The 21,424-nt window shown below is 37.1% G+C and overlaps 1 protein-coding gene across 2 annotated transcripts in view; it reads right to left on the bottom strand.

Moving 5' to 3' along the window:
* Positions 1-21,424, bottom strand: part of LOC109855632 — a 92,434-nt gene that overhangs the window by 49,171 nt on the left and 21,839 nt on the right. For both annotated transcript variants that reach the window (XM_020430128.1, XM_020430217.1), the window contains one exon: positions 12,219-12,309. In XM_020430128.1, the coding sequence (XP_020285717.1) occupies positions 12,219-12,303 (85 nt within the window). In that variant the 5' untranslated portion in view covers positions 12,304-12,309. The remainder of the gene's footprint in view (positions 1-12,218; positions 12,310-21,424) is intronic.

The raw sequence follows: 21,424 nt of genomic DNA, 5'->3' as shown, positions 1-21,424 counted from the left end.
TCGAGATCTCATAATTGCGCAAGTGCATTAGAGGAGAGCGTTTCGGTCTTCGTGAAAATTGCATGCCACTTTGGGAAAACGTCAGCAAGAATTCGCATAAAATATACTATAGTCACATGACTTTACTTTAGTCACGTGTCTGTAAAAACGTGACTAAAGTCACGTGACTTTATTTTAGTTACGTGTTTTTAAAAACGATCTTCTCTCTTGATCGAGAGATCTCTCTTGTTCGTGAGCTTTCTTAGAATACATTTGACAGCAACGATTGTAATGATGAAGAGGGAAAAAAGAGAAAGAAATGGCTCATTTGTAAATTCATATATCATATCACTGTTGCTAGTATTGAACATAAATGAAATAAGTCAGCAAACGATTACGTTAATTTACGTTTAAATAATATTTACAATCGCTCGTACAAATGAGTAATTGCTCGTATCAATATTTAATGAAAATACATCCAACGATCCAAAGAGCTGTTTGATAATGTGTCAACAGCTTTCACATATGTATAATGACGTTCTTAATAAAATTCACTTGGTTCCGCTCGAAACATAGTAGGTATGTACAATTCGCGTATAATAAAAATTTGTCACGTGCACTAAAACTTGGTCAATGTCCGTCAATTAGACTTCAATTAACAATATTTCATCTGTATAACGCGTCTATCACGAATGCAATGTAACGCACAGTGTTAATGACAGACCAAAGAGAAGAGTCTTGATTTCGTATTCAACCGAATGGGTGTACCGGAGAAGTGTGCGGGATTTGAGTTTAATTAACGCAGAATTTAAACGAGGCCCGCGAGCAAAAGACGTCACTTCAAGGACTCCCAGACCTCGTATGTGTCCCATCGGCCGTTTCTACACGCATAGTTGATGTTTTATCCTGAGGACGGTCAGCAACCCGACTATGCCGTTAGAACCGCATGATGAATCAAAGACGAAATCTCTCGCCTTTCCTCTCCAATTCTTTTTGACAAATAAATGTTTTTACAAATCTATCATATTACAAATTCTACGATTTTTGATATAACTATCTTTTATTAAACAAAAAACATTAATGTGACGTAATATAATAAAAAAACAAATAATTCCAATTGATATTTGGAATTAAAAAATTAAATGTTGTCTAGTGCGCGAAGCTTAAAATAGATTTTACAGACAATAGACGTTAGTTTTTGCTGTAGATTTATGTATTTAAACAAAATGTTGCCACACCTGTGTTACTTGTGTGCACTTCAACTATAAATATGGAACAATAGTTTGTCTACAGTGTGTTTTCATCGCCGCGTTTTACATCGCGTGATGTTTTATTTCAACCACGTCGACAGTCATTTTATTTCTGCGCGTATGGAACCGATTTCCCCTAGCGTAAAAGCGAAGCGAATGTAACGGATGTAGTAAAACGCACCGTTGAGATCCAGAGATAACGCACTGCGCGATGAATAATTTTTCGATAATTGATACCGTGAATGTCACGCTTATGACGCATCAATATTCATTTATCGTCAATTGTCAAGCAATATTACGTCGCTTGCACAAATGAATTTGCCGGTAAAGTCGGAAAAATCCGCACCTACGTCTATTAATGATTTTATTTTCTCGACATTGACAAGTTCTGTAAACTACCGATTTTTCATTTCAAATTATATTCATCAATAATTTTTATATACGGAAAGCGTTAAAGTACGCCACGATTATAAAGAGCGGAAAAATCGACGAGAAGACAATGTAAAGGAAAAACTTACACGAGCCCGGATTACGCTGTCAACCGATCGGCTTTGCGGAAAAAAGGCGGGCGCGCAGTAAAAAGGTCGAGCAGGATGTCAGAAATGAATGGAGAAAATGAGTAAGGCGCAGTAAGAACGGTCATTGAAACGCAAATTACTCCTGGCTCCATTTCCATTTTGCGAACAATGCCCTGCGAACCTTACCGGAAATAAGAATGAGCTGTCGCGCTATTCTCGCGCGTGTGTGCGCATGTGTTCTCGCCTCTCTGCTTTATCCAAACCGTACTTATTTTACCGTCGTAAAACCGATTCCTCGTTTATAAACTACAATTCTACGCCTTTTTAATCAACGAAGAAAGAGTTGGGATTTACGAAATACAATGGACGTAAATTGCGCCAACGAATGTAACTGTGCGTGACGTGCAACAAAAGTTTCTGAGTTATATCTTGTATTGAAAAGAATAAACACAGCGGGAAGAAAATGAAGAAATGAAGTTAACACATTTTCTCTAAAGAGTTTTATTTTGAAACAGAGATGAATTAAAAAAAAGATAATTAAGGGTTTTTAAATACGAGTTTTTACTTCAATTGTTTTTTTAGACAAAAAAAAATTTCTCAAAAAATGTTTACCTTATTCTTATTTTTATTAATTTTTATTTTATGCAAAATTTATTTGTAGTTAAATAAATTAAATACAAGTATTTTTTGTAAAGCAAAAAAGTGTTGTTGATTTATTTATATAGATTAGCTGATCAGAAATAAATCGAAAGATCTTAACATTATTATTTTTATTTATTATTATTCATCATCGGTGAATCGTAACTTATAAGGTTCATTTTAATTTGGAAATGTAAATTTATCTTTATTTTATCATAAATTTATTTTTTAGCTATTTTTAACCTAAGGTACTCTCAAAGATATGATAAAACTGTTTAGAGAAAGAGAAAAAATAAAACGCGCAAATTTTATTTAAGTTTTATATAGTATTACATTGCGATTGATTCCTTTACTGGATACTTATCGAACATCCGATTCTGTTACGTAATGTGGCTCTCTCGATAAATGCATTCATTCGAACACGTTTCCCTAATTGGCAGCTTTTCCCCTCGGTAATTGGAAACGATCTTCAGGAGCTTTCCCTGCGAGGAGAGATCTTGAATTGGAAAGACGCGTATCGGAAAAATAGAGAGAAAACTCTGTCGGCAACGGGGGGATGGAAAAACATTTTCATAGGTAGCATCGCGGCATCAGAAACATACGCGCGTCATAAATTATTATTGTTCGACTATGCAGTTTATCACTTCTGACAGATAATATTGTGTATGTGTACGCGAGCAATATCGTTCGTTGTGAAAACGAATACGAGATACCGATCAAACGCCATTTTATTTTTAACAGGATTATAACGTATAGGATTTATTGCAGTTTATTATATTAGTTTGTTTAGCTTAAATTATGTTGCAATAACGATATAAACAAATATTCAAAATGGCATATATTACTATAAACAGGTGTATTTATTTATACTTAAATAAATAAATAAATCAAGTGATTTCCGTATAAATAGTAGAAATTTCCCCCGTTTGTGACGTGATGCGATGTCACTGTGCGTGACCTTTTCACACACAAAATTCAATTTCAATTTAATTATTTTATCGATACGCGTATGTAATATGACGCGGAGCGTACATAAAGACTCAAAAAAGAGAAAGACATTTCTGTAAAGTAATATTGTTTTTGATCAATTTTGTAAAACGATCGTATCAACAAAACCCACACACATTCTAGTTTTCAAAAACGGTTGATTTCATTGATCAAAACAAACGATCGATACTTTTTCATATTTATTCCCTTTATCTTAAACAATTCGCTTTTTCATTACAATAAAATACCATCGATATCATAGGTGATAGTTTTTCATTCATACAAACACAAGCATTTTGGTTAGTCAACAAAATTTAAAGTGCCGTGATATAAAATAACACACATTTATATAAAACCTGAAAAAAAATAGAAAAAATGTAGTATTTTAAGCTTTTTTCCAGATTTTAATTTATGGTTTTAATTAATTGCGACATACATTAGATAAAATGTCGTGCAAACCTCATCAACGATTCAATTAAAATTTTTTTGCAAGAAAGCGGTAAAACGAAGCACAAAAGGAATACGTGAAAAACGAAATAGAGGAAAATCCTAACGGTGTTTCTCCGACGAATAAAAATTCACGAGGTTAACTGACCGTGTACCGCCGTTACATCCGCCGAACGATTACGAATGCGAAAGCATCAAACGACACGCCGGCAATACTTTTACGTGGGGTGTTATCTTCTCCCGTAAAACGAGCGGCGCGAGAAAAAAAAGTTTTTTGTCCGGGTCACGTCAGCATCGGCACGGAGTACTTTCTATCTCCGAATTTCTATGTGAATGCTCGGCTCTGTGTGTGCACAACTGGTGTGCACCGTTTCTGTTTAACGATCGACCGTCGTTTCGAAATTTCCAAATGTCGTGAAATGACGTAGTCTTGCGTTTATATTTATGTCGCTTGATTTTAATCAGCACGTGAAAAGGGCCGTGAAAAGTTTGTTCGAATATTATTCTCACCCTTAAAAGTGAGAAGTGATTTACTGATTTACTCCTGCGCGAATACTATTTTCATACTTCGATTATTATAACAGTAATATTGATTTTTTTTTAAAAGAAAGATGATATTATATTTAAGTGATCCAAGTCAATAACATATCTGTCTGTGCAAAGAGAAGAGAAAAAGAAAGAAAGAGAGAATAAGGGAGAGAAAATATTATTATAAATATCGCGAAAATCTTTCGAAATGTTAAAAGCCAATATTTATAACTGCAATTTATATAATTGTGTTGAAACAAAAATATTTTATTGATCGATACCATGTTTGAACTCACGCTTGTGTAATCCGAAATATACTTTTACGTAATATTAAATAAATCCGTTTGTTAATGCAATACAAGATGCAAATGTATGCGTTTTCATAAACCATGCATCATTCGACGCATGTGTTTTATGAGGTTTCGAAGAAATTATTCGCGTTTATAAAACTCCCATGAAACATTAATGGCAATCGCAGGTCAGCGAGCGATTTATTCATACGAAACGTCGATGTGCTTCGGGCGCATCAAATGTTTCGTCTTCAATAAAATTTCAATTTCCAATCTTCCGCGGAAGAGAAGCGATCAGTCGCGATTCTTAAAGTTTGCAGCCTCCCGACGAATTACGACGGTGTTCGCAGCGTAAATGTTTGAACGGCTGCGGCTGTCGAGGTGTACGCTAGTGCGTGTGCGCTTGCGAGATGTGAAACGTCGGTCTAATGGCTCCGAAATTGTATAGAAAGTTACGAGCGTCTCGCTCAGATCCCTTGAAAGCTTTGCGAAATAAAGCTCACGTTGCTGGAAGCTCCGCGCGATCATCGGCAACTCCCACAAATGGATATATTATTAATTAATTCAAAGTTTGTAACGTCGAAACTAAATAAACTAATATAATAATTATTATTATTGTTATAAAAGTAACATTTGTACATATAATCACGAGAGTGCTCTTAATTAACGGTGTGAATTATAATATAGAATTTTTGCAAAACGAATTAACAATCAAATACACACACGTATTCGTAATTGCTTACTACGTAAGCATTTTCTTTTGAGTTGTGGATTAATTAATTAATATAATATGATGTCGTGTCTCATCAAAACGCAGCAATAGAGAGAAAGTACGAATATTTAGAGAAAGTTGCACAATGTTGCTTGAAAACTTCGTGAGATGAGCCTTCGTGGCTGCGAACTACCTAAAATACGAGAAGCGTCTCTTGAGGCAATGTAAGTTTCAGGAATCTACGTCACTTATGTAATGTAACGTTACATTGCATACGCGAAATACATTACCAGACACACAGGATGGGACTGCTATCGTTTGCAGAATATTTCATAGAACTGCTTGTCGATACCGTATGAATAAAATTTAAACGTTATCATATACGACCAATACAGCTAGTTTTCTTTTTTCTTTTATTTTATAAAATTCGCTTTTACATTAATTGATTCATTTAATAAATTTTGTTTAATAATTTTTATATGGTTTTCAAACATACTTGTTATGCACAACTTTTTGAAATGTCAAAACACTATGGCCGATGTCAAAGAAAATTAAACAGGCTTTGTATTTCGATTTAGTGATAATAACATGTACTGCTTGCAATTATTTATCTACACAAAAATAAAAAAGATAATTGTAAAACTCAATTCTAAATTTTATTGTAAGTATTTTAAAGTGTACCCCGATAAAATACAATATTTTGGACATACGTCAAACTTAATAAAAATCGCTAAATGATAATAAAAAAATAGATTTGAATATCGATTGCGCGGGTGTAGCTGAACAAAATTGTGTACTGTATCTCAATTCTATTTCTATATAGATCGAACTATTCAAATAATAAAATATTGTGATATAAAATTGCAAACCAACAAACTCTAACGAGAAAACACCTCAAACAAGCAACAAAATTGAGAGTTTATCGATGTTTTATATGTAACAGACAACATGCAAATATTAGAAAGATAATATTAGGAAAAGCAAAAAAACAAAGGGAATACAAAATATTCGTTAAAGTAATGTAGGAAAAAAAGCATTCGTTGGAGTCATGTCTACACTACATTCGGTTTTTGATGCAAATATAAATCAGCATGCCACTCGTAAATTCGTGCTGCTCTTGTTTTTATTTGTTTGCATTTTTCTTTTTATATATTGTTGCGAATAAGAGCCACGGTCTATTATAGCGGATGTAACCTGTGCGTGCAATAATTTTTAGTTAATGCGCCGATGTGCCGACGTGGATTATATCTATTATAAAAAATACAAGCTATTTTTTAACGCGCGTCATACATTGCTGTACGTGATACTTCTCCGTACTTTTCCAGTTTCAATTGAATCCTACAACTGAGTGTGTACAAAACAAGAGTAAAATTTTATAGCTATGTAAATATTATTTAAAATAACTCAATAAACAGTATATATTTTAGAGAATATATAGCCATCAATCACAAACACGTACATATCAGAAATGAGTTTTGTGTACAAAATACATTTTGACTTGTGATAATGGAAATTTTAAAAGTTGTGAGATCGAAATTGAATCACTGCTGTGTGCTATATTCATCACGCTCGATATAAACTATTGCAACATTTGCGTTACAAACAAAAGCACAAGCGTAGCAAAACCACAAGGCATCGGAGATCATGAAGAGAGAGAGGGAAGTAAGGCACTTTCGTTCAATCGTTTCGGGAAAATCAGCGAACTTTCCCTCAATGCTCCGCCGATGCAATTATCCAAAGTTCCGGTTTCCGATCGGTCTGTTCTTCTCTCAGATATTTCCGTAGGTTGAACTTCCCTGCGTAGAGAACGAATCCCGGTGACCTCCTTCCGCCTTTATTGCCCGCATCGCGAATCGGCGGCGTACGGTTTGCAAAAGTTTGTAAAAGTTTCATTTAAATCGCCGAGCGCGCGTGTTCGAAAAAAAAACCCCCCGTTGCGGCCGTTGTTGCGATGCGGAGATTGCGTCGCCCGACTTTCTATTTTCAATTTGCCGCTGAAAATTATTTATTCGTTATTCGCACGCGACAATGTAATTTTAATATTAGAGTGTAGTATAAATAACGATTGTTCAACTGCACATGGTTCTTTTACTCATTTGCTTGCACACATATATTATACGCATATATTTTTACAAGAGAAATAGAGAACACAGAGAACTTTATTGTTACTTTTTATGTACAATTTATATTATTAAGCGTTTTAATAAGTAGAGTTTCATTGTGTTTAAATATCACAATTTTTATCTCAACACAAAATGCCTCCAATGACTTTTCCGCGGGAAAAAAAAAGTTGTTAAATATAAAATATTTATAAGTACTTCTCTATGAAGCGCTTTTTGAGATAAAAACGACAGTTGCTCGATGGTTAATGAAAATTTCCGAATTCTTTTTTCCGGTGGAATAGATTTCTTGGAAAAAATGTGCGGTATAACCGTCCAACCAGCCGGTAGACAACGTGGGACGAATATAGCAGGATTCAGCGGCGAAAGCATGGAGCTCGTAGGAGTGCAAAATCATCGAGGTATCGTGTCTACCGCGATATTCGCGTACAATGCAGCGCCCGGGAGCTGCGCCGGGCGGACAATGGCTCTTTTTTCGTCGAAATGGAGAACAAGAGCGAAGGGGATGCGCGGCACAGACGCGCGCAGACACTAAAGGGAGAACGAGCGCGCGTGTACGCGCGGTAACGTAAATCATATACCTCCGAAATAGATTTCGAACGCTCGCTCGTCATGGATTGCGATACGCCATAAACGACCGCGCGCGCGCACAAATCCGATTTGAAATCTTATCTAAACCGCGCTGCGCTAAGCCTGTCGTTCGTTCTGCGTCGCAATCACGCGCGAATTAACGCGAAGCAACGATAGCAATAGCAATTTCTATCTCGTCGCACCAAAATTCCGCAACAACGTAATATAATTCCGAACAAGTGACAGGTATTAATTTAATATGATTGTCAATGCAAAAAAAAGTTACATGTGATGAAAGTGCTAAAACATATGTACGCGTATGCAATTAAACATCTACTAATTATTCGCATTTATTATACGCGCCGTGTTGTGCGCAGCTCATCAATTTAATTAATTTCAACCTATCGTGTGTCACGCGTAAAATTTTTTATCGTCGTCTTCGCGAACGCAATGAAAACAAAATCGATAGTAGTGATTTTATTTTACGAGCGTCACGCGCGTGCGAGTAAAACGAGTAAACTGGTAAACGATTTTCCGACTGCCTCGATCTTGATTTAAACAAAACGCTTAATCGATTGGGACGATCCAACAAAATCGTGATCGGTGAGCAAAATGCGCCAGTAATCGTTACTGGGTCGCGATTCGTTTGCTGAACGAATTTGGGAAGAGAACGAACGCGAGTATTGTCCGACGTTGCTCATGTTAAATACGTCGGTTTAATTACCAGTTAAACGCTGTAAACGAAGTTCGTTCGTATTGGTGCAGCCATTCGCGATTGATGTGTTTACTCGGGTGCGTACATAAATTACAGGAATACCGCGAATTATTGTTCCGCGTCTGTGAAATTTTATCACTTTTACATCGCGTATGAAAATATCTATTGATAGTCCGAATGTTGGAGCCCGACGATATATCATCAGTCGCACGTTTGCAAAATGAAAATTCCGGTTCTCATTAAGTGTTGCCAATTCCAATTAAAATAGGATTTTCAATTTCCGACGGAATATCAATTAGATACCAATTTTCAAGCGCCGCTTCGCTATAAGAGAAAATTCTGATTTCGATTCTGCTTTAATTACATTTGTCCAACGCTGATTGCCTATTATATGCTCCTAGAAAGGTTCTGACAAACTCCGAAGAGCTTTCTTCGCAAAGTAAGCTCTTCATCAACGTCTTTCATCTTCAATCGTTGCATCATATCGAAAATCAACTTTTTTTCTATTGTTTTCAATGTCTTGTACAATGCAACGAGTCACACAAGCGGAGAGATATTCTGATATGAATACTCTTTGCAATTAAAACTTGTGGTCGCAATATAGTTAATAAAATAGATAGAAATTTATTTTTTCTTTATATTTTTTTCAAATATAATGAGAGTTTCTAAACTCCAGATTTTTAGTAAAATTCTAGACTTATGAAATAAATGGAAAAATGTCAAAAGTAATAAAAAATTTCAAAAGTAAAATAAAAATATGTTGTGCTTTTTCAATCTCTAATATAAAATCAAATAGAGTACATTCTAAGATTTCCAGAATCCGATAGGTGAATAAAATAGCGCCCGCGAGCGATTTTCTAGAACGTAACAGGTACGTAAAGAAGACGAGGGATTTCCCAGGGATTTTTCACGACGGGGATATTCATTTTGAAGTCTCTTATACGCGATATTCTTATTTAATTCAATCTTTTAACCATCTTCTCATTCTCTCTTCATCTTATTCAGTTGGATCAGTATCACGCCGAACTTCCTTTATATATGTGTCGCAGTTGAGTTTCTCTCAGCTTCCAATCTGCTCGCAATCTCGCGGGACATCATTCGTCGGTCGGGACTCACTCGAATTCCAAAACCACCTCACCTCGCGTCGTTGCATTCGGGTTTATCGAGCGGATAGAGTATCCGTGTACGCGCCGTATAGGTTACGTGGTCGCTCGAGCTGCAAAAATTTTATGTGGAAACTACAGAAACTATCCGCGAGACACGATATTCCGGTCCACATAATAGCTTGTTTCGCGGACCATCCTTTCCGTTACTCGTGAACGGAAAGCGAACACATGGGGTGAATCGAGCGCGCTGTATTTCGAACGCGAGCAATTTCTTGCGCCGTACGTCTCTCCGACGATCGAATTTAGCAGGCGTGTATGTGTGGTTTTTATATTTTTTTTACATTTGACGTGCGCAACGAAAAAATTAAAATTGACAGTGGCGAGAGAGAAAATTGAGATGGATCTAAAATTTGAGCGATGTGTACAATAAATTTACAACGCAAATACAGGAAAATAAAAAATTTGATTAAAGTTTCTGAAAGCGACTTTTACTTATAGATTTTTCCGCGAAATCGAAAAATAAATGTTATGTAAATATGTCGCGTGTGTGTGTGTGTACACTTCGTTATATTTGATATGAAAAATGAGAAAAAACTTGTAAAAAAAACCTACACCGCAATATTGGAGACTTACCTTTTGCTGCGCCTCGTTTGCGGATATAAACCGCAAAAGGGGCGTAGGGGAAAAGCAACTGTTGTAATCCTTATCGGTGAGGAGCGACACGTGGGTCTAATTAAGTTCGTGTCGGTTCTAAGGATTTAATCCCATGGAAAACCGTTTCCGTGTTCACCGGAAGGTGAAAACGCTAAGACTCTGCGTCTTTCGCAATTCCGTGAAACTGTTCCTGGATAAATTGAAGATTGTCGAAGAAAAAAGACAAAGTAAACGCATAGATTTAATTTTCTGTTGTTGCTACCGCGACGAAACGGTGAATTTTTCTCGTCGGAATGTACACAAGAACACAATTAGAAATTGTGAGACACGGTTGAGATGCTCAGCGGAGAAACACTCGTGTTAATTTTGATTTGTCTTTTACTGAGTGCAAAACAAAAAAAGAATTAATAAGAAGAATAAAGATAATTAGATACATGACTATGCAGCACAATAATTTTTCATTTTAGTAGTAAAAACTTAAGAACAGAAGATTAATTAATTGTAGAGAAATGAGAATTCTTATAGAAGATGAACGACGACTAATTAGCAGCTTATTTCATTCAATTACCGCAGAGAGAGCTGATTTTATGTCATATAGTTGCCACATTGATGGTACACGTCCATTTTGTAAAATTGCAATGTCCGTAAAAAATGAGAAGAGAAGAGAGAAATATGCTAGAAAAATGCACATGAATAGTCGTATTTTATGCTACGTGTATATAAGAATTTTGCATAATTTATTCTTGTGACAATAAAAAAAAAACAGTTTATTTTTCTATAAAAAGAAAACATTTTTCCCGTTTCGAGTAAATAGTCTTTCACCATGTGTGTCGCTTGGACTTTAATATTTGTGGACTGCGCGAGACTAAATTACAAAACGATACTTATTAGATTGTTGACAAGTCGCTGAATCGGAGTTAACAAAAAAAAAATAAGCACTTGATGCGCGCACGCGAGTTACATAAATATCTGCCAATTGTAGTAACGTCGCTTGAAACGCGTCATGTTATTCTCGGACGATGTGCGTTCACCGGGTCGCAATAATTGCTCGTCTCTTCTCTCGCGATTAACCGCCTAATTTATCGCGACGACGAATGAAACGTTTGAGCACACAGCCGTCCCGATGATAGTTACGTAAAACGGATGGACACGTTAGAGCCCAAAGGTAATTTATCGGGCACTTAGCCTCTATGGTGATGTCATTTCTCGGAGCGCGAGAGATCATCTATCATTGTGCGGCCAGACAATCGTGGATTAGGATTTGCTTTCACGATTAAAACGGTTCGTTAAGGGTGAAGTAAGACGAATTGCCAGTCTATAACACGTGATCAATATATTCCTCTAAAGAGCTACCATTTAACTGTTAGATGAATCGTTCGATACCACGTTTTTCTTTATCAGACGTTATTAAAAACTAATTTCATTACCGAATACTTATTTTAAAAATTCTCTTTAGTATCAAACCAAATAAGAGATAAGAATCTGTGTTTACTATACATATCTTTACAACTTACTGTTAGCTAAAAGCTGTTATCTCGAAACTCTATATATAACTACTGATATCGTAACATAAAATCTTAAAATGTACGTGAGAAAGATTTTGTAATATTAAAAATAATAAGAATTTTTAAGAAATTTTACGAACTCACGATCTCGTAACATTTCAATTTTCTAAAAACGCCAGATTCCGATGTGGTACTCACTGATATTTTTCTCTCTGTATTGCGGCCGAGCATCACCGATGAAACAAACGAGGAGCATCCAGACTGCAAACCAACACGTTCCCATCTTGACCTGAAATAATGAAGCAACATACTGAATGGATTTAATTAAGAATTTGGTGGTGTAGCGCACTTTGCAGTTTCTCTACGACTACAATAGTATTGCAGCATTGTGCATTGCTCTTAGACAAGGCCATTACGACTACGTGCAGCAATAACGTAGCACAACTTTGTTTAAATATTTTAACGGAACGAACTCAATTATGCGTGAAATCAACGATCGACGGCGCACGTACTTAAATTTTCGAAAGTTGAGGAGAAACCAGTTTTTTTACCAGATTTCTTGAAAAAAAAAAAAAACGCTCACTTTAACTTTCAGTTAAAGCAGAATAAAACACACATTCTGCAGAATCGATACAACAAACGTGGCTGTATTCACAATAAATTCTGGCTGCTTTTGCTCGCTCGGAAGGAGCGCGTCGTCGTTTCCTTACGAAAACTTATCGTTTTTCCCGCGTTGCATCTCTTCCGATCCATTATTGTGCTTGTCGGAGCAAAGTTGCCGCCCGCAAAAGGACAAGCGTTTTAATTTACAAAAGTTTTGGATTTATGTCCTCGTCTGCGAGTGTTTTGCAACATCAAGTCTGTGAAAAACACGGAACCTCTCTGACATTGCAATATCCTTCGTTTGTGCTCCGCGTGCAACTTTTGATTCAATAAAATTCTATGATAATCGTATACACACACACACACGTTTCGCTTTATTGAGGAAGCCAACTTCCTACATAATGGTAATCCTAAATGTACACATATGTATATGAGCAAATGTATTATTCGTTCTCGCTGCGTAGTTCGGGAAGGTCGATGGCTGCGTTCGCACATTTCTATGACTATGCCGGATCATCGACCCATCTCGCTGAAGGGATAATGCTCCTTTAGCCGTCTACTGGAGCCGGGCCGGGAGACGATCCTTTGTGGCAATCGTGTGGATAATCGAAAACCGGGAGAGAAACGGAGTATGGAACATTCGCGGCGGTGAGGCGCAGCTGAATATTTCCGGGTTTTTAGCGCGCGCACGGAAATGTTATAAAATATTTCTTTGAGGATTTCGACCGCGCGCGGAAATATTTCGTTCGACAAGCGCGCTTCCGTGCGCCGGTGTACGGATCTTTATGTCAGTTTCCGCGAATATTATTCGCCGAAGCCATGCCGGAAGAGCGAAAAAGTTTTCCTCAGAGCGACACGGCCGCTTTATTCGCGAAATTAACGGGATTTCGTTGTCACGATGCTCTTGTCATTAGCTTCCGTGCTCGCGTTTTATCGCTTCACTCGTGAGAGAATACAAGCCGAACGTTCTCTCTCTGTCTCATTTTGCGACGTGATGCCGGAGAGCGTCAACTCGAGAAAACGTCGATCGTTCCCGGACGGTTGAAAACGTCCAGCAAATTGCCGCAATAAAGATCATAAAAAATACAGCTGATTTTAACACGTCGGATTTATCGCAAAATTTGTTCATTCTCATGCATTTCGAATGGCAATTTTTATGCGAGAGAACGAATTTTCGGCGAGTCGCGTTTCATAAAACGCACGCGAACGTTGTGTCATATTTTTGCGAGATAAATGGACGCGAGAAGGTAACCTAAAATATATTTTTATGTACTACATCATGTACTTGTAAAAGAGCGGATAAAACTGAAATAAAAAAAAAATAAAATAAACTACCTCTTTTTTTTGTATCAATTGACACCTTTATCGAAATTTAAAAAACACATATTATCAAAGCTAGAAAAAAAATCGGTTATTTTTACGCTTTTCGCCACGACCCACTCATGTAGATTTCGCGGATGAGCGAGCCGGATGAGCGTATGTGTTCGAAGGATAGACGTCTTCTCACTCAAGATGACGGGTGTATATATCCTTTCCGGAGAGGTTTACCGTGGCTGGTCTCTTCCGAGAAAATCCCTAGATGAACCGCGTAAAAGTTTCTATTCTCTCTACCGAAGAGAGAACACCGTCTAGCGCTCAAAAGCGAAGGTCCTTTCGACATCCTCGGGATCATCTCTCGACCACGAGTACACTCTGACACACGTGACTCCGCATACGCACGTACACACACGCTCGGCCCAACTTTACGATGAAATGATATCCGCGCGTGGTGGGGGCCACCACCCGAATCTTCATCGATCACTATATGTACCTGGCGGGGTCAATCTCGCCACGTATCTCGTTTCATGGTTAGCCGGCTCGAAAATATTCCCCTATCTCTTCTCATCGTGCCAAAAAGGGTGACTTTAGTGAGGCCGCCGGGACACGAAATTTAGAACCCGCTCTTCTCTGGAAGGTAAATAAAACGTATTCGGATCGTCTTTCTCGAATCCTTGAATTCATCAGAGAATCTCTGGGTCCGCCGATATAATCTGAGATTACTCGCTCTTTTTTCTTTTCTCCGTTTCCAATGAGACGTGAGATATCGCGCGAATCGTTTAAGTCAGTCTTTTGACAGAAAATGATACTAAGCGACAATAAACGATTCATTGAAATGATACTAATTCGCATATATTCTCAAGATTTACATTTATTTTTGCTAAAGTCACCACTGCGTTTAATTGTCTGAATACGAGAGTTTTGGTCAATAATAATATAAAACTACTACAAAGCGACAATTATATGGTCGGTTAAATGGTATTATAGTCAGAAGCAGTAAGTAACTTAACGCGTAACTATTATTTTGTTCCGAATCTCTAAGTAAGTCTTCGGAGTACTTACCAAGAACTGAAAGCAGTCTATAACTTCAGTAAGTTACCAATACACATAGTTATAAGTAGCGCACAGTATCTTGTTACTTGAGTAAGCTGATACAAAATGTGGTTTTAATTCTCAATAGCGTCTTAAAATAATTTATTTAATGTAATTGCAATAATGAGAATTGCTGAAAAAAGAGAATAAAAAAAATAAAAAAATGAAGATAAGCTCAATGCACGCAAATCTTAAATAAAAACAAAAGACAAAAGAAGAAGCGAGGTTGCTAAGAAAAACAGAGAATCGACAAGAATGAAAAGATTTGTAAGACGAATTTCCGCGAGCGAGATGTTGCCCTGTCCGACCGAATGATAATTAGGACTCTTCGTCATTGAGGCTGGCGAGCCAGCCAGCGCTTCTTCCAAGAGAAAGCTCCATCGATCGAGCAAACTTCTCTTGCTAAGTAGTTCTTTAGGAATTAAACTTTGGTCTTGTAGCGCGAAAAAATATACTTTCTTTAAAAAATTGAAATTTTTACACAAGTTAATCGCAAGGTACAAGTGCCAAAGAATTAACTTAATTAGCAATAGCAAGTTTCTTTCGCATGCGCATGTTACGAGGAACTATTTGGTATTGTAATTAATAAATATAGCGTCTCGAGAGGGATGTCAATTATTTTTAGATAACAATTGCAGCGATAATTTCACGTGAAGTTTAATGTAAAGACTTCTGCTAATAATGTATAATGAAAAACGTATATTATTCAGCGTTTAGCTCTCAAAGTCTTAATTCTTAATTTAGTAAAAAATTTTTAATTTTAGTAGTTTACTTCGCGTTCAATTAGTCTTTTATTCCTTTGTTAGCTTTATTACAATCTCATTAATTTAGTCTAAAAATTACACGAGTCAGCAGAAAAACGCAAAAAAATATCGTCGTAAAATAGCCTCGAAGGTAAACAATATCCTCGTCAATCGAGGGATCAGCGGGTTATTAACAACGGCATGGCGGCAATAATCACGGTGAACAACGGCGCCAGATAACCGAGCGATATTGTAGGAGAACAAGTATCCGGAAATGACTTTTCTGAACGGCGCACGATATTAAAAGTTATTAATGACGTTCTTGAGCCTTCGTTTCATCTTATCCCCTCGCGGAGAAGAGAGAATTAAGGAAAGTGCGAACGCGAACAAAAGGATGAAAAAAGACCAGAGAAAGAGAGATAAGAGTTCAGTTCTCTCTCTTCTCCCGGGAAGAAGAAAGTTCGCGGTATCGCGTGAATAAAGCATACCCGAACGTTTGGCGCGCTTGATTCGCCGTATTTTATCCACACGGGTTACCGTTATTATCTCTCACCGCTGCCACAGCGTCATTCTTAAGCTGCTCCATCGTCCGTCCACTTACTCTGTCGTTATTGCACGTCGGAAACGGAGTGTAAAGCCCGGGATATAAATATAAACGACTGTCGGATGTTCGAGGTGAGGAAGAAAGAAGAGAGGATAAAGCGCGCGACATTTTTGCGCCGGTAGTTGTTGCGAAATTACGAGAGCTCGATAAATGCAGAACTGTTTGTTCATGACACGTTATCGCTTTACCTTCGAAAGAAACTAGATGATAGGTGAAAGAGAATTCAAAACGGATCGATACGCGATGGAACATAAAGATTATCTTTTTCGTCGCGAAAACGTATAAAAGCTACTAATATTCTGCTTGGTGTAAACAGTCATATCTCTCTTTTGTTCTGTATTTTTAAAACAATTTTATATTGCATCATAAGCGAGACAATAATAATTTAGTAAGTGGCGGGATGGGAAGTGCCATTTGATTTCTTTTTATCTATTTATTGCTCGAGACGCGCGACAAGGTACGAGAGATAGACTTACACAAGAGATAGACGAACGATATTTGGAGCATCCATTCCGAAGGTGAATGGTATCGAAACAAGCAATAAAGAAATACGACAAGAATCGTCGTCCGCTTTCTTTTGTCACGCCAGACTATCTCGAAGTGCGCTTTACGTAGCACCAGTTTATTTCCGGTGGAAGTGGAGAGAACGTATTATAGCAAGCCGCAGTGCGGAGAAGCGCACGAGTGATAAAATGGAGTACCTAGTCAGACACATCGAACGATTCGCTGTTGTCTTTTTTTCTTTTTTTTTTTTGTAAGTTATTTTGTTCTCTATCTCTCGTCGCGCCCGTCTTTCTATTACACCGTTCCACTATCGCATTAGCAGTAGACGCACGTCACCCGCGAGTTTGGCAGGTGATTTCGAGGGCACGCAAAACAAACGAGAAATATTGCTCGAACGAAACACGACGTAAATAATGCTCGACAGCGCAATCTACGAAATTGTCAGAAATCAAGTAGACTTGTTTTGTGATCGCAGCAATCTTTCTTAGTTTTTTATCTATAGACTCCATTGAAATAAGAAATATCCGTCAGCACGATGTAATTTCGCGCACAAACGCACGTAAGATTATTTACTAACTTTAAGGAAGGTTCAATTCGAATTTACATGCGTATTAATTTACATTTAAAAATATATTTACACGTATGTATATTATAAGGCTTATTGGTTCGTGATCTTAAACTACTCTAATAGGACATTTTACGAGCTTAAAAGTTGTTAATATTTAATAATATATAATAAACAGCATTTTAATAATTTTGTAACGTTTCGATCATTTATTTCTATTATCATGAGCCAATCTAATTGTCAAAATTTAATTTTTTCCGATCTTGATAAGGTAAGTCCAAAACAAAAAAATATATATTATGCATTTTATAAATATTACATTATATATTTTGTAAATGTCTTTGTTTCTGCAAAGAAATTTGCGAAATACAACGTGACACATCGCTGATAGCGTAATAAATTTAATACGGATGCGGTCTTCAGAGGAGACACTGCAATTTTTCGCCCGTCGCAATGGCATCCAGACGCGCGTCGACGCGCGCGTTTCTCCCGCACGAGTTCACCGAGACACGTGCAATAATCCGGAATAACCGGGAAAGCGGAAAATGCATTTACAGGCGCTGCTCTTTGGTCCCATGGGCGCCGTTTCCAAGAGTTCGCGTTTTCCTTTGATCTACTCTCAAAGTGCGCGCCTTTACCTCTTTCCTTCTCACCCGTTCCAAACCCTTTTTCTTGGCCACAGGGGTAACCTCTGTAAGAGTATCTGCGCCTAAAAGTAGAGTTCAGCGTACAGTGCCCCCAGGGATATCGTTTACGTCAGAATAGCGGGCGAAAATCTAATCCAATTAAAATGCATCCTTTCGCCCCTTCCATCCCGACGTCGAGCTGATAGTGTGCTGAATACGCTTTAACTATTTTAGTTTGTCTTCCCAACCCGCGTAATGGAAACTATTTCCCGACATATTAACAAACTTAAGTAGCAATTTACATGCTGTCGGTATTGTAAAATTTACGACTATTTCCTTCAGCAGGAAACTGTGAAAGTGCGATGGTGTAGTAATTGTCATTAATAAATCCAAAAACAGTACATTTAATAAGACACGCGTGCCAACATTTTTCTTAAGAAAAGATATTAACTTTATTATTTTTATTTATTATATACATTCTTTTTTGAGAGAGAAAGAAAAACAAGTTGTACTTTCTTCCGGTTAAAGCATTGTTATTCTTCCTAACGAGAATTGTTTCGTCTGTGATAATAACCAAGAACGATTAATTAATTTTCTGCAATTCGCGTCGAAGAAAGAGTAAACTTGCAAGAAAATGGAATGTTGATCGAGAAAAAGTACGAAATAAAGCTTTTAGTGAAATGAATCTCTCGCAAGAACGTGTACAAAGCAAGTAGAAGATTTATTCGGAGGTAACGTAACATTTAATCTCTGTGAGAATTGTTCGGTGTTGTCGACAATTCGAAACGAGCGCGGCAAACTCTGCGCTAAAAATACTATGATCGTAAATAAATATCGATTGCCGCGAACGACAAACAGCGAATTTATTAACTTGTGGTTCAAAACGTTCGCGCGGCAGAGAACGGGCAAAGAATGTGCAACTCCTACGCGACATGGAGAAAATTAACTTTGCGCCAGCATGCAGAAACAGTTCTCGCGCGAAACGTACCGGGAAACAATTAACCGATTCCCCACTGCCGCGAATGAACCATCTCCCCACTTCATGCAGTGAGAGCGCAAAGTTTCCCTACTTGATACGAAATTAATTCAAGCCGCGCATGCTGGCGACCTCGTAATGTGGAAATATTTATGGGATGCACCAGGGCCACGCCTGGCAAATTAAGTTGTACCGTTATTTTGGAAAGGGGTAAAATTACAGAGTTGTTTAATATATTGCAAAAATATTTTATTTTTTTCTATTTTTAATATAATTAAATTTTCTTTTACGTTATATATTATAGTCAAAACTTACATATATAGATTGTCTTTTACGCAAAAATATAACGTTGAAGAGATTTGTAAGATAATTAAAAAAAAAACAAATAAATAAACGTGATATAAACGGAACTAAATGAAGATTGATAATAATCACAGTTATATAATTGTTAACTAAATAGAGACTGATAATAATTACAATTGATAAGTTTCACATTTTGTTGCATCGTTACTAAACCGCGATAATGTGACATGAATGATGTAACTTCAATGTTATATGTGTTGTATATATACATCACGAGTTGCAATTATCTTTGTTCTGATAACAGGAGACTGAGTCGTTTCTAACAATCGAGCAGACAGTTATCAGCGAGTTTGATAAGTGGGATTTCCGTGGCAGTTTCCTAGCGAGCCTCCAGTAGCAGACCCGATAACTTCGCAGTATTACGCGCAAACCTCGCGCACTCCAATTATCCTTTGCAATCCCGGAGGCGATCGAATACTCTCGCGTCGATGTAAAATTAACTGCGTCGGTCTGAACCGATAATCGATTGCAGTCGAGAAGAAGGTTCAGGTATAAATTTTCAGGCGATCGGAAAGATCCTTCGTTGCACCTCCTCCTGTTCCCTTCGGCCTATCTCGCTCCTTCGAGTTTACGAGTGAAGAACCACCTGTTGAGTGGTGGAAATGCCGATTCCCTGCCTCGCTCGGCGGCGACGGATTTTCAGTTTGCAGCGAGTGCCGCAAGCATTGCCGCGGCGCTTTTAGAAGTAGCAGGACCACAGAACTTGGAGATCGCAGAACGCGCACGCGGAGAGGGTGTACGGCATTTAATTAACCACCTGATCGATACACCTGTCCCGGGAGCTCACCTGAGCCTGGATTTCTCCAGGGACAGCTTCACGATGCCCACTGAGTGACTAGTCGAGCGATTGCAAGCCGAAATTGCTAACGTCACTCTCTTTGCGCTTCTTTAATTAATCTACTACGTGACGCAATTTTCTTAAAGCTAATATTTCTTAAGTGTCGATTTTATTTTATTGTCTTGAAAAAAAAACACGTAATTTAACGTTCTATTTTCACGTTCAGTAAGATTTATCTACGAGATAACGAGTTTTTATCGTTACGATAACGAGAGTTCGTATAAAGCATTCTGAACTTAATATTATTGTATCAACGGTTTTGTTTTGTTAAATAAAAGAAACCTTTGCGCGCACAATGTGTGAATATAAATTTCACTAAATTCTCACTAAAAACATTGCAACATTGAATACAAATAAAAGATAGTTTACAATGTAGTATAAAGAAATATGTAGTAACATTTACTTTAAATAACACATTGTTTTCATGCAAAATAATTTCTATTTTTCTTCTTTGTATAAAGAACGTGAATATGAACACATGAGCTTAATGTATAATACTCTTTGAATTTTATGAAATCAATAGCACATAATTTTACAAGAACATTAAATATTAATAGTTACATTTAACAATTAATATAATAATAATACAAGATTCTTCTTTGTTCTCTTAAGTACAAGTAAGATTCTATTCAAGCAAGTATATGAAATTCTTACTGATATTCGCTTAACGCACTAAAGTTTCAAAGTTACTCAACAGAGTCTTATTTCGTTGAACCGAGTTTCGCGAAAAATTGCCAGACAGAACATTGCTTTGGTTCCAGCGAGACGTGCAAAAAAGATCTTACGAAACTTTGAAACGTGACCCGAGCACAAGTAGACATAGTTTCGAAAATCATCATCTTTTTGTATCACTTTCGTACATTTTTTTGTTACTATCGAAAAAAATTCGAAACTGAAGTAGTTTTTTACAGAAGTAATTCTAATTGTTTGGCTATACACACACACATGTAGTTTTCTAATAAACATAATTGTAAAACTATTATAAACACATGTACGCATAGTTAGAAAGAAATGTTACTTGTGACACTGTGACCATCGTCTAGCTTAGTCTAGTTGCTACGTGTAGATTCTAGAACTTTCCATGTTTATTTTAAGTGTCATAAAAAACTGACGGTTAGCGATAAAACCGTGACGCACCATCGACCCTTCGAAATACCTTACCATATAAGGCAA

The sequence above is a fragment of the Pseudomyrmex gracilis genome, unplaced genomic scaffold, assembly GCF_002006095.1.
Source record: "Pseudomyrmex gracilis isolate BER0280 unplaced genomic scaffold, ASM200609v1 scaffold_0, whole genome shotgun sequence".
Classification (NCBI taxonomy): Eukaryota; Metazoa; Arthropoda; class Insecta; order Hymenoptera; family Formicidae; genus Pseudomyrmex; species Pseudomyrmex gracilis.
The sequence above is the reverse complement of the archived record's forward strand: the minus strand, read 5'-3'. Positions and strand labels throughout refer to the sequence as shown.